The sequence below is a fragment of the Clupea harengus genome, chromosome 23, assembly GCF_900700415.2.
Source record: "Clupea harengus chromosome 23, Ch_v2.0.2, whole genome shotgun sequence".
NCBI classification, from domain to species: Eukaryota; Metazoa; Chordata; class Actinopteri; order Clupeiformes; family Clupeidae; genus Clupea; species Clupea harengus.
The window spans coordinates 4,492,494-4,509,259 of record NC_045174.1 but is presented as its reverse complement, the minus strand read 5'-3'; the positions used below and the strand labels follow the sequence as shown (position 1 = coordinate 4,509,259).

General features: G+C 44.2%; 3 protein-coding genes across 5 annotated transcripts in view; 1 reads left to right on the top strand and 2 right to left on the bottom strand.

Annotated features, from left to right (window-relative positions):
• Positions 1-9,965: 9,965 nt before the first annotated feature.
• ccdc78 (coiled-coil domain containing 78) lies at positions 9,966-14,871 on the bottom strand. 2 transcript variants are annotated; one of them, XM_031560670.1, is made up of 15 exons: positions 14,802-14,871; positions 14,339-14,467; positions 14,109-14,240; positions 13,904-13,990; positions 13,478-13,822; positions 13,246-13,296; positions 13,067-13,155; positions 12,807-12,885; positions 12,605-12,730; positions 12,259-12,464; positions 11,257-11,425; positions 11,032-11,060; positions 10,784-10,853; positions 10,244-10,344; positions 9,966-10,144 (listed from the first exon to the last, which is right to left on the bottom strand). In XM_031560670.1, the coding sequence occupies exons 2-15, from the start codon at positions 14,408-14,410 to the stop codon at positions 10,018-10,020; spliced, it is 1,683 nt and encodes a 560-aa protein (XP_031416530.1). In that variant the 5' UTR covers positions 14,411-14,467; positions 14,802-14,871; the 3' UTR covers positions 9,966-10,017. The 2 variants fall into 2 exon arrangements, with proteins under 2 accessions (XP_031416530.1, XP_042559081.1); XM_042703147.1 differs by lacking the exon at positions 14,802-14,871 and having other exon boundaries at positions 14,339-14,610.
• A 140-nt stretch (positions 14,872-15,011) lies between these two features.
• Positions 15,012-15,854, top strand: LOC105903299 (dynein light chain Tctex-type 5). The gene has a single exon (XM_012831031.3). It carries the CDS (start codon positions 15,026-15,028, stop codon positions 15,542-15,544), a length of 519 nt encoding a protein of 172 aa, XP_012686485.1. The 5' UTR covers positions 15,012-15,025; the 3' UTR covers positions 15,545-15,854.
• Positions 15,855-15,922: 68 nt separating this feature from the next.
• The window catches only part of ift140 (intraflagellar transport 140 homolog (Chlamydomonas)), a 30,305-nt gene continuing 29,461 nt past the window's right edge, over positions 15,923-16,766 (bottom strand). For both annotated transcript variants that reach the window (XM_031560668.2, XM_031560669.2), the window contains one exon: positions 15,923-16,523. In XM_031560668.2, the coding sequence (XP_031416528.1) occupies positions 16,290-16,523 (234 nt within the window). In that variant the 3' untranslated portion in view covers positions 15,923-16,289. The remainder of the gene's footprint in view (positions 16,524-16,766) is intronic.

Sequence of the window (16,766 nt, the reverse complement as noted above, 5' to 3'; positions counted from 1 at the left end):
TTACAGCCCACCCCAGAGTTCAGCACACTGAAGTCTCCATGCCCTCTCCAGAGAAGTTTCCCCACAGCAGTCTTCACCCCGGTCGCCACATTGCCGCAACCGAGCGGGAGCTACTGGGGTCTTCCGTATCGCTGCTGCTGGTCAGAGGGGTCCGCAGCGCTGCCATGACAGCCTGGGGTCACCAGCGTGGAGGCGCCACATTCCTGCTCCTGGCCTGAGGGTCCTCTGTGCTGTTGTGTTCGTCAGGAGGCCGCTATACTGCCACTGTGTTCCAGCCTTTACGTTTCAGAGACAATTGCTCCTGATGGGACTGTGTCCTCTCCCCTGCTCTCCCCCATGCCATGAGCTCCATTGCTGGGTTTGTGCTGGTGCTGGGAGCGACCGGTCCTGGTCGTCTCCCCAAGACCCTAAGGACTGTTTTCTGCCTTCCAACATTCCACTGCAGGGGCGCCGGGGGCCATTCCATTATGTTAGCTTAAGTCAACGTCTCGATATGCACCAGGACAACCCTCAAGCCGTCCATACAGCTGAAAATACCAGGATATACATTTTAGTCCACATTGCCCACCCCTTCCATGAATACATTTGAGATCTGTACTTGCTCTGTGTCTGACAATATGATACATATCAAGATACAGGGGTTACAATTCAATATATTTCAATATATTGCAACAGTGTATGCATAACATCTGAGTCAAAAAGTTTTCTTTTTTATGCAATCAGAATCATTTGCATTTATCAGAGTCCCTTTAACATGCAGCATCATACACAATGCAAAACCACTGTCACTACCATGAATCTTGGCATGTAAGCTATTCATTAAAGTTTGATACTTATTGAGAATCAATACATTATCACAAAACATAATATTGCGATTATATTCATTCATTCAAACATAATATTCTCCTACACCCTTGTCCATGTGTGAATGTACACTCTCTAATACACACAGACATTTCCATGCAGCCTGCAGACATGGACTTGTGCATACCTCTACCCCTCCCCCCAACCACACACACACATACACACACACACACACACACACACACACACACACACACACACACACACACACACACACTCACACACACACACACACACACACACATACACACACACACAAACAAACACATGCCTCCATACACCTGTTCTTGGCTGCAGCGTGACTCTGTGATTCAAATCTGGTTTGTGTTTTTTTATTTTTTTTTAGACCAAAAAGTCTGCAGAGACTCGGAGCAACGGGACAAAAGACAGAAACTTCACGGAGCAAAAGAGTGCCACCTCCTCTCTCTCTCTCTCTTTCTCTGCCTCACTCAGACAGACAAGCATTACTCTGTAATCCTGTAAACAGCAAAGCGTGACCTGTACACTCCCTCCCACCCCGCTCCCTCTCGCCCTGTCTCAGGTTACCTCAGGGGAGACTCGTATTCTTCTGCACTCTTCTAATCAAAGGGAAAAACAGTGCCTAGGGTGCAGACCGAAACTGCCAATCACCTTTGCTTTTTCCACTTGCTCCAAAACCGCCTTCCACCTCTTTCTCTCTACCTCCATTTTCACAGAACATTTTATGATTCATTTGAGGGGACAATTATGTATTATTGTTTGAGCACTAAAAATAAAGTGCAAAATTAACTCTTATAAAAAAAATTCATTATAAGTTTCTATGGGTGTCTTTTTGGCTTGAAAAGTGCTGGAGACTCTGCTCTGATGATGAGCGTAACCCGAGTACAACTGCACCAACCCTCTTTGGTTACTTGGTTCCTCCGGTGTGTGAGGGTGTGGGTTTGAGTCCAGTGTGGGACTGAGTCCATGTTTATATAATCGCATAACGAGCAACACATTCAAAATCACCAGTGCATATTTTGCCAAGTTTATGTCCACGGTTGACGCCCAAACATCAAGTCCTGGAAACTTCACAGGTCAGACTCTAATTTCACAATGTGAGCCACAGACATCTACGAGCCTATCAATAAAATAGCCAAACTGCAGGATGTGTTCAAACAAACTTAGATATAATTAGCTTGCTGTGTACACCTCACCATGTGACCAACCACACACAACACAACAGTTATGAAGCATAATGTATGCTACATATGATGAACTAGCTAGTTATGAAGCATAATGTAAGCTACATATGATGAACTAGCTAGTTAGAGATTAGCCTGGCCAGAGCTGCTATAGGGCCATTACATCAACACTTTCTTTTATTTAGACCTGCCAAACAGAACCAAAATTGCGATGGTAGCAACACTTTTGAAACCACATAAAGCAAGGAAGACATAACTTTTCTGACATTCGATAGAAAAGCATACATTTTAGATGGGTGGCTAACATAATGCAGTGACACAAAGGGTGATTGCTTCTGACTGGAGGTCAACAAAGAATAGCTACATTTGTAACACTCAGACTGACTTTACACACAACTTTCGAATCAGTTATTTTTTCATGTATCAACTGGTGATTAGGACTTTGTTTGAGAAGCTTTCTCAGTGGCGGCGCCAGAGATTTTTTTCTGCAGGTGCTATGGGGGTGCTCGGCGTTTTACCGAGGGTGCTATGAAATTAGGGTGATAGCATATGTGTCACATGGTTCTCTACTACAACACCTCCCCACCATATCGTCATATCTGTTTACATGTTTGCTCTCTGAAGCGTCTTTATGGTCCATGAAAAGCGCCATACATCGATCGTATTATTATTATTATCATTAGGCTGCTTCCGACGGACACGCACATAGCCGTGTTCCTCTGCGACGGTCACTGACAAAATGCATGCAGTATGTTATAGATTCCGCAATCCCAAATTACTTCAGTGGGGGTTAAAGTTGGCGCCAGATGACCACCAGGTCACCACTACCATGTCTGACAAATTAAACTAAACATAAATAGTTCAATACATTCTAAACTAAAGAGGGCAAATTAGAATAGCAGATAGAATGAACTAAAACAGCCAAAGAGTCAGAAATGCTTTCAAAAAGTATATATTATTTCAGGTCACAATCAATAAAAACATAGAAGCTTATGTATACCTGGCTAGCACAGACAGACTGCTCGTCCTAGGCTAGAATCTCTGATTTTTTAAGGCGGATCCAGAAAAATCCCAAAAAGAGACCGCATTCATTAATGTTACACAGCTAACAAGACCGTTCCACCTTAAATCTTAAACGGTGTAAAGATGCAGGCCCCTTTTAAAAGTGAATGAAACAAAACAGTAGGCACTCAAAACCACAATAATCAGAGCTAGATCATTGTATCATTGTACAATACAACTCTTAAAGAACAGGCAAAAATGCAAACAAAACTATGCTGGAAAAGCAAAATCCGGGCAAGCCAGCAGACCAGGCGTAGCATGGCTAGCACCCTCAGTAGAGGTGTAGCATAGGGTTGATCTCTTTGACTACGACGTTCCTCTTCTTCTAAATCAGATTCAGATACCCCTTGCATTTCTTCTTCTTCTTCAACGTCACATGATTCTTCTACTCGTGGAATTTTGGGTATCAAAAACCGATCCATTATTGTGAATTTGTTGATACTACCGCTTGACTTTGACTTTGACAGTGCACTAGCTCTCTTTCTCCTTCAATCGTCAGGAAACGTCAACGTTCACGCATGCGACGTGTCTGTGTCGTGCTACGTGAACAATCTGTTCATTTCAATCTGTTATTATTTTCTTTTGTGATTGGAATATTATTATCACACAATAAATTAAATTAAGAACGCAGAATTAAATTAAATAACAATAATAGATACACCATTATTTTCTTGGGGGTGCTATGGGGGTGCTAATGCAGGGGGAGCTATAGCACCCCCTAGCCCCCCCCTGGCGCCGCCCCTGAGCTTTCTATTCACTGTGGTGAGAATTTATTTTCAGTTGTCAGAAGTGGTGGGGACAAAATTGGTGATTGCAAAAAGTGGTGGGGACAGATCCCCAACGTCCCCAGGGTACATGACGCCTATGTCAACACCAAAGTTTAATTGCATTCTTCAGTGAAATTAATTTGATCTTTGAACATACTTTAATTCATTTAGCAATGTCAACATCATTTTTGATGACACTTGAGTTCATTGACTTCAACATGTACAGTTCTACCAGCCTGTTGGACACCAGTGCCTTGGTGAACTGTTTGGACACCTTGTATGTGTGCAGCAATGTAACGATAGCTGGTTGAAGACCTGGAGCTGTTCTCCTATCATTCCCATTTTTCAACCCTGAGGTACTCTCTCTCTCTCTCTCTCTCTTTCTCTCTTACACACACACGCACACGTTCACACTCCCATGCACATACACACACACACACCCAGATACTCTAGCATGCTCACAGCAGGAATCAGAATGGGAAATTGGGGTGACACCGTGAGGTTGGAGCCTGTTGTTCTGATGAAGGACAGAGGAGAACAGAGAACCTACCCATGGAGAAAGAGAGAATGAGGGAGACAGAGGGTGACAGAGGGAGAGATAGAGGGAATGAGAGCAAGGGGGAGAAAGTGAGCTAGGTGGAAAGAGGGAGAGAGATACAGTGGCTGATATGGAGGGAGAGAGAGCGAGAGAGGGAGGGAGAGGGAGAGAGAGAGATGGAGAGAGCATGTGCTGTGGAATTCTCTCCTAATTAAGAGCCGGATTAGGGGTTCACTGTGGGAACAGCCTGAGTGTGGGAAAGAAAGAGGGAGCACACTCTCTCCCTCCCTCCCTCCCTCCCTTACACTCTCACTTTCTCCCACTTTGCCTGCCGCTTTCTCCCTCTCTCTCTCCTTTTCTTTTCCCCCCCTAAATTCTCTGCTGCCCCTTTCTCCTCCCATTTCCACTCTCTCACCCTAAATTCTCCTGCCCCAGGCTCTCACCCCCCTTCACTCACACACTCTGAGAATGGGAGACATTTTCACACTGCATTCCAAGTTTTTTGGTTGAGCACAATTCTAGGCTTAATTCCACCTCCTACAGTGCCACTTTCCTGAGACATCTTGGAGACGTTCACTCATGCCTCCTGTGTACATTTAGACCGTGTTTACATTGGGCTCCATACATTACACACCATCTCCACGGCCACAATCAACAAACAACTTAACATGGGGCATGGAAACTTGCAAAACTTCCATTTTATAGGGTCCATTTATTGGTTCCTTTCTGAACAACCTAGATGTCACAAGACAGAGGAACAGAAGCATATTCATAGCATTGCATACATCAAACAGACATCATTCATTTTGACATGCATATATCTGAACAGTAATCAGATTTTGTGTCTCAGATGTTGAGGGCAGAGAAAAGCCTGACTTAGTAAGTCTTGGTGAGGATTATCAAACCAGCTGGAAGATGGACTCCAGATGCGTCATGGTCAAGGGAACTCGATGGGTTTAACATGAGTCACAACTCCTCATCAATCCCCATCCGCCAGGATCTGTGTGAATCCACACTGCTGCCTTAGTGGTAGTGGTAGCAGGGAAGCCGGTTTCCTGGTTTCATTACTCTGCTTGGAGTTCAACCTACATTCTTTGAGATAAAAGTTGCCATCTATCACCCTTCAGGGGTTCTTCGCAGGTTCTATGGAAAGCTAAAAGTTCCTCAGGGCATCTTTTCCATGCAGAGAACACTTTGATGCCAAAAAAGTTCTTTAGAAAAAAAAATCCCACAGAGCTGGAAACTTCTACAACTCTGCAATTCAAAAGGGTTCAGCAAAGAATGAATCAACAGATTCTGAGCATAACATTTATTAGCCTTGTGAAAGGATTAGCAAAGGATCCCTTTTCTACCTTGTGTATCTGCAGCTCTAGTGGTTGATAGTAGATGAGTACAGGAAAACAGGCCTACTGTTCTCACTCAAGCAGTTGGCCACTATAGCTATATAGCCCTAATAAAAGATTCATTTTTATGAGGTTATACTTCTGCTATGACTTATGGTGTTTTTTTGGCAATAGTGTGAAATGTCCAATGGAATAGTGACCTTTTCTGTCAAGAAACCACTTATAGACTACTTCCCCATGTGGTTTGAATCCACAGATTTGAGCAGAAGTCCACTTCCACTATGTCCATGTATTACTATACTATAGTTACTATAGCAGCCAGCATCACTAATTACTAGCAAAAGTAGAATTCTGGGGTACGGAAGGCCTAAGCTGCCATTAATTAACATTTTCATTTCGAATGAATTATATCATTTTCTCAGGAACACAAAGTTTTGTTATATTGAGATAATGACATAAATAAGTGTAGCATCCAAATGAAATGTAAATGTACAGGGCTTCTGTACTGCTTCTGTACTGGAGAACAGAAACTAGAAGTAAAATAATGTCTAGACCTCTAAAGGTCCCCATCACAATAGAGACATGGGACTGTAGGCCTATAAATTATTCAGTGCATTATAGATTTATTATTCACGGCTGAATAGTTATACTCACAAATATGATAGTTCCCGATACAAAACATTTGATGTCTACACCCAGCATACACTGCAAATAATGAAAACGTAAAAGATAAATATCCTCTCTAGCTTCTGAAACTTTGTATTGGGTCATAAAAGTATGCTCAGAGACCATTTTTAAAATATAGATAATCAAAACGTTCTATAGACAATTACGACACACTAAGGATTAACATTCAGTGGTTTGATGACAGGTGCTGAAATCTTTGGGTTTAGTTCCTAAGTAGTTTGTCTGGCTCAAACCAGGCCTTCTGATCATATGGCTTCCCCATGGCTATCATGAGGAATGGTGGTATCAGCAGCGTGCTATAGCGGTGCCTCTTCCCAGCAGACATGAGTGGACTGGTCAGTAGTGAGAGGCCGGTGAATGCAGCCAAAGCCAGAGAGGTCCTTGAAGAGAATTTGTTCCAGAGTGCACACGACCTCAGATTGGGGCAAGGGGTCACCTTTCATCATGGCGACGACCTGAAGCACACACTCGAGAGTCTCTGGGCCCAGCCTCTCAATGGGCTCGAGTGGCCTGGCTGTGTCTGGACTTGAACCGTGTAGAATATCTGTGGAGAGGCCACATGATGGACCAGGCTAGTGGGGCTTGAGGCACGTTCCAGTGTGATTTAAGTTGGACCAAATCTGCCAGGGAAAAAGAGAGAAGATGATGAAGTTCCGGTGCACAAACCCTGACGATCCAGCGAGACTCAAAGCTGTGCCCAGTGTCAAAGATACTTGTCCAAAGATATTTAAAATAGTGTCTGTTCATTCAAAAGAGGGATTTTGCTTTTGTCTTAGTTTTTGTAAAAATGACTAAATATACTGTATATTTTATATTTTATCATCTTTGTTATTGTGGGTTGTAAGTAGATCTATGGCTAAAAATACATGTATTCCATTGGGAATTCAACAAAGTAACAAAGTGTGCAAACACTTAAGGAGAATAAAGCATTCACTTCCTGAACTCCTCATCACCACACACACATACACACACACACACACACACACACACACACACACACACACACACACACACACACACACACACACACACACACACACACACACACACACACACACACACACACACACACACACACACACACACACACACACACACACACACACACACACACACACACACACACACACACACACACACACACACACACACACAAACACACACACACACACACACAAACTCAGCATTCTTCTTCCATTGTTATATCTTCCTTCTGTCTATTTCACTGTTCCCACAAATTCCTCCCCTCGCTGCTCCCGTTCACAAGGTTTGTCCATTCCAATTACACTCCCAGCAGTGATACACACGCACACACACACACACACACACACACACACACACACACACACACACACACACACACACACACACACACACACACACACACACACACACACACACACTCAGCTTGTGTTCATTAAGCCCATATCAGTCAAGCATTAGCGCATGAAACAAAAGGCCAATTTTGAGAATCCCACGTCCTGGCAGTGTGTGTGTGTATGCACGAGGGGTTTCCTTTCCTATTCCAGTTCCCACCCAGGAAAATGTCATTCATGCCGTAGTTTTCCCACTCGCTCAGTCACCGAATTTTGGCAGTCTGCATCCTTGTGTTTCACCAACCGGAGGAAATATGGATACCACTATACTACTTATTCATTTAGCATTACATTTAGGGCAATACAGTTTAGGTTTTTATCATAAATAAAGTTTAAAGTGAAATAACAAAAGCACAAATAGCTGAAGGCTACATTATGAAGAATTCCAGACCGATTTACTGTCAATGAGAAAGATATGACCAGTATTTAAAATACTTTTAAATAGATTTGGAAATGTTGCACAACTGATAACGTCGCCCATATTTCCTTGGGAACAAACCAAACACACTGCTGCCAGATACATCTTCAGGCACTTCTGAGAGTCAACACACATTTGTGAGTTTATTTGGATTGTATGGTATTTGTTGAGTGCTAAAAAATGTCTATTTGTATAGATTGATGTCTTTGATGTGTGATGCTGTAATTATATATTATATACATAGCCAGAGACTCGAATGACAAGAGTTTATTGAAGTAGGGATGTACACTGTGTTGCGGTGAGCATGTATCTCTCTGCCTCACTCTCCAGGGCATTCCCACCACAGGGCAGGCAGGTCAGTGTGCCCTTGTACTCCTGTGCCCAGCTGGACATCACGCACCCACTCACACTCCAACACACCCACACACTTTCCCAGGGGCAGAGGGGCACATAGCTGCCTAAACCCCACTTCCCATGCCCCCTGTCCTGGCACACAGACTGGGGAGAGGATTGAGGAGGGGGTGCGGAGGGTGATGATCTATGTGTGTGTGTTTGTGAGTGTCTCAGTTAGTGAGGGAGAGGGACCATGAGACGTTCAAATCCCATTTTTCCCCCCAACTATTTAGTCACACAGCTGTTGGCCGCTGGCATTGTGCTGATGGTACGGGGATATTATGGGCTGTCTCAGGGAGCTTGTGGTAACCATGGTTGTCTGGTCTGCACAGTAAAATTCTTTATAGCTTTTGAAAGCTGCAGCCGCTTCACCGTGAGACACATGAAAGAGATCCTATTACCCTACCCTGAGTGGGTCATTATGGGGATGTTCGTCAGATCGCAAGAGCGCAAAATCACATATGTGTGAATGTTGGCCAATTTTATTCTTGTGTAAATGTATGCATGTAAGCAAATGTGTATGTCTGGGAGTGAGTTTGTGAGCGTGTCACGCGTAATGACATTATTCTCACCCGTAGGAAAACTCATTGTCAGGAGGCTCTTTTTCTCCGCAGCTCGTGAAATTGACATAAGCTTTACAAACATTCCACGCATAGTTTCTCAAGGCTCTCACTCTGTCACACACATCCACACTCACACAGAGCTCGCCCTAGTGGCAAGACAGGGTAACACACACACTGCAAGTCCCTTACATTTTCTTAATTTAAATAAACCAAACGAAACACAACACCTCCTTATAAGGCAAATGAGTTCTACTGTACCAATGTGAGTTTTGAATGCTGCACTGAAGCCACCTCTTTGATTCTTGCTCAGAGAAAGCGGTTCCCATGAACACTGTGTAATGGCACTTGAACACCATTACCAGTCTGTCATTAACAAGCCATGGGACGCTGGTGCAGGGTGCAATTAAAGGTCTTACTAACATCTAGGCATACACTTATGTTGGTTTTGGTTGCCTGGTTGCTCGGCCACTGATTTTAACTCAGCTGGCAATGATTTGCCCGAAAAACTCACTAAAGCTGTGTATATAAAACAGATGTAAATTGTGCATATAAAATGGATGTTTCAACATCAGATACATCAACATCAAGTCAATGCATATATCTAATCAAAACCAATTAATTTGAAATAAGACTCTTTGAATGCAACACTATGCTTGCACACTGGTTCTTTTGCTTCATGCATGGGTTGCATTAAAGGTTCTATTAAACAACAGCTGTTCCCATTCATTGTACCTTTAAGCCGACACCAGGCATTTTTAAAGGTCTGAAGTTATGTCATACAGAGACAGTGGTGAGGAGGTTCACAGTGATCTTTATTTCCTTCACATAAAAAGGGGGTGGGCTTTAGATCTCATAGCTGGTGTTTTTGATTGACCGGCGGAGAAGGCGTGTCTTAGGGAGCTCTGCACTGCTTGCTCTCCCGCCGCCCAATCCCAGAAGCCCTCGCAGACGAGTGATCTCTTGCTTGTACCTGATACAGACACATAGACACTGCTAATACCTTAAGGCTGACTTAACAACAGATTGCAACCACATATAGTAGCATCCTTGCACAATTGTTTGTGTTTACCTGCCCAAGTGGTTGTCAACATACTCCTGCAGCTCTGACACCTGTTCCTCGGCAACAGTAGCCTGAGTGAGGAGCTGTGCTCGTTCTCTCTCCCAGCTCTCCTGCAGGTTTTAAAAAAAGAACAGTCTTTATATATGTCACCTCAGTGGCGTAACGTAGTTACGACGGGCCCAGGTGCAGGCTATTATGACGGGCCCTATTCAGTGGCGTAAGGCAGTGGTTCCCAAACATTTTACAGTCCCGTACCCTTTTTTTTTTTCATGTTTGTAACCGCCACGCCCCCTCCCCCGCACACATATTTCGCCTATAACACTTGTCAGTGTAATGTTTTCGCTGAATATGGGTAAACATCAGTATTTTTGGCAATGCGACTTGGCTATTCACACTATTTAGAGTGACATAAATATGTCTATGAGCCCCGGCTACGGGCCCCCTAAACCCACGGGCCCAGGTGCGACCGCACCTGCTGCACCCCCTATAGTTACCCTCCTGTGTCAACTTAGTGACTTCTTTAAGGCTCTGTAACTTTGTCCCAGTTACCTGAGCTGTGATGGCAATCTCATGTAGTTGTTTTCTGATGTCAGTCCAGGCCCCATCATTCAGCTGAGCCCTAAAGTACAGAGAGACGATTATGTGAGTTTTAGAACTGTGCCAGCATGTGTCCCAGTGTTTAATCACGTTAAACCAAATGAGGACAAGAGACCCCTGAAGATTGGGTGCAGGGTGCCGGTGCAGCAGCTGACTCATTATGTAGTCCACAATATGGAGTTGGAAAAGTTCAGACTTACTGCTGAGAAAGGCTGGAGGAGAGCAAGAGCTGGAAGAAGAAAACCAAGCGTCATTCACTTCATCTAAGCAGCATCATTCAGATATGCACTGATGAACCCAAAGAAAAACACACACACACACACACACACACACACACACACACACACACACACACACACACACACACACACACACACACACACACACACACACACACACACACACACACACACACACACACACACCTGCTCCTGTGTCTGTTTGAGTTGGCTCTCTAGTCGGGCTTTGTCCATGCGCAAGTTGTGTAACTCTTTCTCAGCCTCCCCCTCGTGCTCCCCGAGAGAGAAGTGGGCTTCAGGGGGGCCGGCCTCCAACCCTGAGCCCTCATTAGCTAGGATCTGCTCCCGCTGAACCCTGGGAAAAGAGGGAAAGGCCCAGGAGTGTTGATGAGCAGAGAATCGAACGGTCAATCACAGGGAAGCAAAAGTGGCAATATAACTCTGCTGATAGGTACTGTAAGATCTGCAATAATGTCGAGTTGATTTCAAACCACTTGATATGGCTGTGCACAATGGCTCTCGGGTGGGTGGAGGGTGCACTGGCGTAGTGTGCACTCGACCAAAATGTTACTTGATATTGCAGCCATGGGAACCCATGCAATGGCTATTCAACACAACTGGACCGGTTGGAGTTTTAACAAAGGAAAATGTTTGCACAGATGAACATAATGTCACATGCATACAAATACTGAGTATTTCAGTGAATGTGCAGGTTTCAGTACTACTTACAAACTTCAAGAGAGAAAGTGGAATAGGGAGCATTCAGTAAGTACCAAAAGTCAACCGGAGAAAGCATCTATATGCGACTTTGCTTTGCTGTTTGCATTGGTATGAATGAACTTGTGTGTATGTGTGTGTAGTCCTGTTTGCATATGTAGTCAGCAAGGCAGAGGTTTAGTATGTATGTAACTGCTTTTGATACATTGATGTGTATGCTGGAAATGTGTATGATGGACATTTCTGTCTGAGAAAAGACAAGTGCTGCCCAAGCTCTAGCGCCAACCATGTGGGATTTATGAATTAGCATAGTCTTTTAAGATGAAAGAACTCAAATAATCCAGTTAAGCCATGGCAAAGCATTCTAGGCCTGAGTGTCTGTGTGTGTGTGTGTTCAAATCAGTTGAGAGGGGCAATGTGTGTATATGTGTGTGTGTGTGTGTGTGTGTGTGTGTGTGTCTGTTTCTGTACCTGTAAGCAGCAAGCAGGGAAGTGTGTGTGTTCATGAAAGTGCGTATTTTGCGGCGGTAGTTGCGTGCTGCGTTGGCCAGTTGTTCTTCTCTCCTGCGATAAGCCACTCTCATGTCACTCAACATCCCGTCCACATGACTGTGCAGCTTGGACCAGTAAGATGCCTCCTTCTGGTCTAAGCCCTCCCTCAAACCAAACATGAACTCCTGCAGAGATGCATGTATGTGAATAAATACGGAAAAACTCCTGTATTACCTATCATTTTTTGGAGCGTGTGTGTGTGTGTGTGTGTGCGTGTGTGTGTGTGTATGCTAAGTCTCTGTAGATAATGTGAATGTCTCCATACTGTGAGGTCCTGTAGATATTTAGTGAGTCTTGCTCTATACTCCTGGTTCAGCTCTTTCAGTTGATTTTGCAGCTGAGAATTTTCAGCTTCCAGCTCCTTTTGCTGTTGCTGGGAAGTCATAAGTGCCTGAAAAAAACACACATATGTACAAACACACAGCCAAGTAGACATCACGTGCATGTGTGCATGTGCACACACTTACCACAGACTGCTCAGCAAGTGTGTGTTGTGTGTTCCTGATTGCTCTCTTATTTTCCTGCTGCTCTTTCCCCATGGCAACCCTGACAAACCACATCAGAGGTAAAACCACATCACACAGCAGCCCACAGAGACCAGATCAAAGAGAAACCACATTAAGAGTACAAGCTAAACACACACTCACACACACACACCACTGATTTCCATTTGCCAACAGAAACACATGTTTATATTGGTAAGCGTGTGTGTGTGAGATAGACATACACTTTTTCCTCAAGTCTGTGTTGTTGCTCTTCATAACTTTTCTTTATTTTCTCCAGTTCATTCTTCAGCTCGCTCTGTTTACCTAGCAGCTACACACAAACGTTCAGGAATGCAAAAACACACACATGGTAAGCTGGCACTGCACATGAGTGTGTGTAATGTTATAAACGCCCACTCACATTTCTCTCCTGGGGGTTCTTGGTCTGTTCCAATGCAACCAGCTCTTCTGGCTGTGAGAACACACACACACACACACACACACACAGAGAGAGAGAGAGAAAGATTGCTTTACAATATATATTTGTAATAGGCCATATGCGGCTGTGTTGTGTTTGTGACAACAGGTACCTTGTATAAGGAAGAAATAATAGAGAATATGTGTGTGTTTATCTATGAGTCACTGTGCCTCACCCTAACTCTATTGTGACTGACTCTGCTGACCAGTGCCCTCACACGCTCCACCTCCTCCCCCTTCTGTCGAGCGCGCCGCTGAGCGTGGTCCCTCTCCTGGAGGAGGGTGTCATGGGTGTTTGCGAGCGCCAGCAGCTCGGCGCTCAGCTGCTCGGTGTGTGTAGCAGCACGCTCATACGCCTCACACACACGCAGGAAGTTCCGTTTCAGTGTGCTGTACTCCTCGGCCAGCTCCTTGCTGTTGACCTCGGCAGCGTGTGCCTGTACTGATACCCCCTGGAGTTCCCGTCGCAACCGATCACGCTCGGTCTCCAGAGCTGAGGTCATACCCTCTTGAGACAGAAGCTGAACAGGTAGCAAAACTGTGATTAATACATTTGCATGTGGACACTTGATTCCAAAACACTGTACTAGTGTGGATGTTACCTTATTCTTTAGCTCAAAGTTCTCAGCCTCGTACAGCTCTCTCATCTTATTGGCCCTAATCTGAACTTCCACAAGCTCCTTTGACATCTACAAAAGCAATGAACAAAGAAATTGTCCGAAAGATTCTGTGAGACATAGCAAGAGAGCAGGTGTCGAGTTCAGACATTCAATTAAAAAACACTGATTGTACAAACATGACATACACCTTCAGTTTCTCCTCCTCACTGAGAACAAGTTTGGAAGATAGGTCGGTTCTAGAGGCCCCCAGTGTTCCCAGTTTGCCCTGGAGAGAACCCAGTTTACTGAAGAGCTGTTCATTTTTGTCTCTGAGCTGAACCTGGGAGGTTGATGAAGAAAGTTTGAGCATGCTTAACCTAACATTGCAATGACACACGAACATTTTTGAAAGAAAAGAGTAAACTTCTTCTTACTTACATTCTCGTCAGTGAGAGAACGGATTTGCTCGTGGAAATCGTTCATTTTAGAGCGTGCTAACTGTGAAGTCATCTCGAGGAGTAAGTTAGAGAAAAAAAAAATGAGGGTGTCCAGGTTACCGACGGCTTGCTGAGTAACCACAAACAGCGGGTTGTTGCCAAGGTCTCAAGATTAGTGGGTTGTAAATGTGATTTAAATTTCGAAAAGATTAGCAATTTACGCAAAAGATTCACTTATCTGTCGAGTAATATTCCCTTTAAAAATGTAGCTTTGTCTTTAGGTTAGGCTATTTTTGGAGTAAATAAACCGCCATGGTTAAGGGACAATGAAAGGATACACCTTACAACACCTTACATAATAAGATGCATGGAAGATTTGGAAAGCCTGTTTTATTAAACTTTTAAAATTAAGCCTACAATAGGATCTGTAGTTCGGCATTTGTACTGGTTTCATATTCACAAACCTTTTTCCATGATCCTCCATGGAGTAGTGCCTTCACGCGTCACCAGAGCGCTCTCGTGCGGTGACAGTTGGTACCAAAGATTCCACAGCACGGCGCTCTCTGATCTTCGGTTGGTACCGGAGGGGGTGAATCAACGCCAACATCGATTAACAGGAAAGGCCGTCACAGACAGGACTGTCTTCTTCAGTCAGAAAAAAGGGCAGCAGCACTAGAGATCCGTAACAATGTCCGGAGCAGATAAACCTCGCTTGGTGGAGCGTCGAGCCAGTCTACGGAAACCAAGTCGCAGGGACCTAGACCGACTGAGGGCCTCAAATGCGGACATTGAGGTGGACGATGACGACGGACATCACACGAAAGGAGGCTCTACAGTTTGGAAGCCTAAAACAAAAATGGCTTGTACTTACCGTATGGGACCTGTGCGTAAGTTTCTTCCACATGTCGTGAAGAAACGAGCCCAGGAGATACTAGACAAAGCTTTCACCGACCTGGCCTATGACCACGATAACTGCCGAGAAGTGTCTGATAAAGTATCAACTGACACCATGGCTTTTGTCAAGGAGCAAGCGTTCGACCGATACCGATATGTGGTCAGGGTGGTGGTTGGCGAAAAGAAAGGACAAACTGTAAAGATCGTGGGTCGTGCCCTCTGGGATCAGGAAAAAGACAATTTCTTGACCGTCACCCATGAGAACCGTCATTTGTACGCGGTCTGCACGGTGTTCGCACTGTATTTTGAATAACAGTAAACTTGAATAACAGTAAAAATAGTGATTTATTTGTGTGAGGATTTTTGATTAAAACAAATTACACTCTCATAGATGAAGTTCAAATTTTCTCGAGTTAAACACACTGGTTACATATAAGAAGTGATCCAGACCAATAGGACAACAATATATAAAACATTTATTTAAAATATGATACACTTCTATACAGCATATAATATTGTTTTACAAAATATTTAAGGCCTGTTCAATTCTTACAGCCCTTGAAGAAATGTGAAAAAGTCACCAAACTATTGAAAATACTTTGGTGAGATTTAGGCCTTGAACTTGAATTTCTGTCTGTCTGTCTCTCTGTCTGTCTCTCTCACACACACACACACACACACACACACACACACACACACACACACACACACACACACACACACACACACACAGGCCTCTGCTCAAAGCTCTCAGCAGGCTGGCACTGTCAGTAGAAACCACACATACACATATATAAAATAAGTCGGAGGCACAACTCTGTCTCAGAGCCTTGTCAGTCATTACAAGCACATTCTTATACAACAATATGTGAGAATTTTACATATAAAGCAAAGCATTACAGAGAATTGTGAAAAGAAGACTACAATGAATTGACACCATGACTGCACAGCTTGCGCATGAAGCCGTGAAGAGAGGATGTCTCATTGCAAGGCTTTTGTATGATCAAATAAATGAATGACCAACAGAGGGAACTAAACAAAAAAATGGTCTCAGTCTCTCAGTCTGGCAGATTCTCGTCCTCTTCCTCCTCCACCACCTCCTCCTCATCCTCTCCCCCGCTGTCGTGGCGTGTGGAGTGAGCGAGGTGGTGTGCGTGTGAGTCCTGGTTGTCTCCACGAGCCAGCTGGAGCCCCGTGGCTTCCTGAAGGGCCGTGAGGCTGTTCTGGCTCACATAGAGCCCCATGTTCACCGACGGCAAGGTGCGCCGCAGCTCCTCCAACCTGGAGACGGCCTGAACACACACAATCACACACACAATCACACACACAAATCACACACACAAATCACACACACAATCACACACACAAGACATTATCACGACACTAGTCTCAAAAACCATATTCGTCAGTCTGCTACAGTCTTATAACACTGAACTATTTCTAAACAGACAGAATCAAACATTGTGACGTGTAAGATGAACTCACGAACAACAGTTTCCAGAGTTTTTCTTAAACTCTTAGCAGAGAGATGCATT

Bases quoted from the DNA above. Each gene is read 5' to 3' on its own strand.
- ccdc78 (XM_031560670.1), bottom strand. From the start codon at position 14,410: ATGACTTCACAGTTAGCACGCTCTAAAATGAACGATTTCCACGAGCAA. The intron at 13,156-13,245 runs GTGAGTGGGCGT...GTTTGTGTGTAG, and splicing joins AGAACCCCCAGGAGAGAAAT to CTGCTAGGTAAACAGAGCGA. The intron at 10,145-10,243 runs GTAAACACAAAC...TGTCTGTATCAG, and splicing joins GTTGACAACCACTTGGGCAG to GTACAAGCAAGAGATCACTC.
- LOC105903299 (XM_012831031.3), top strand. From the start codon at position 15,026: ATGTCCGGAGCAGATAAACCTCGCTTGGTGGAGCGTCGAGCCAGTCTA.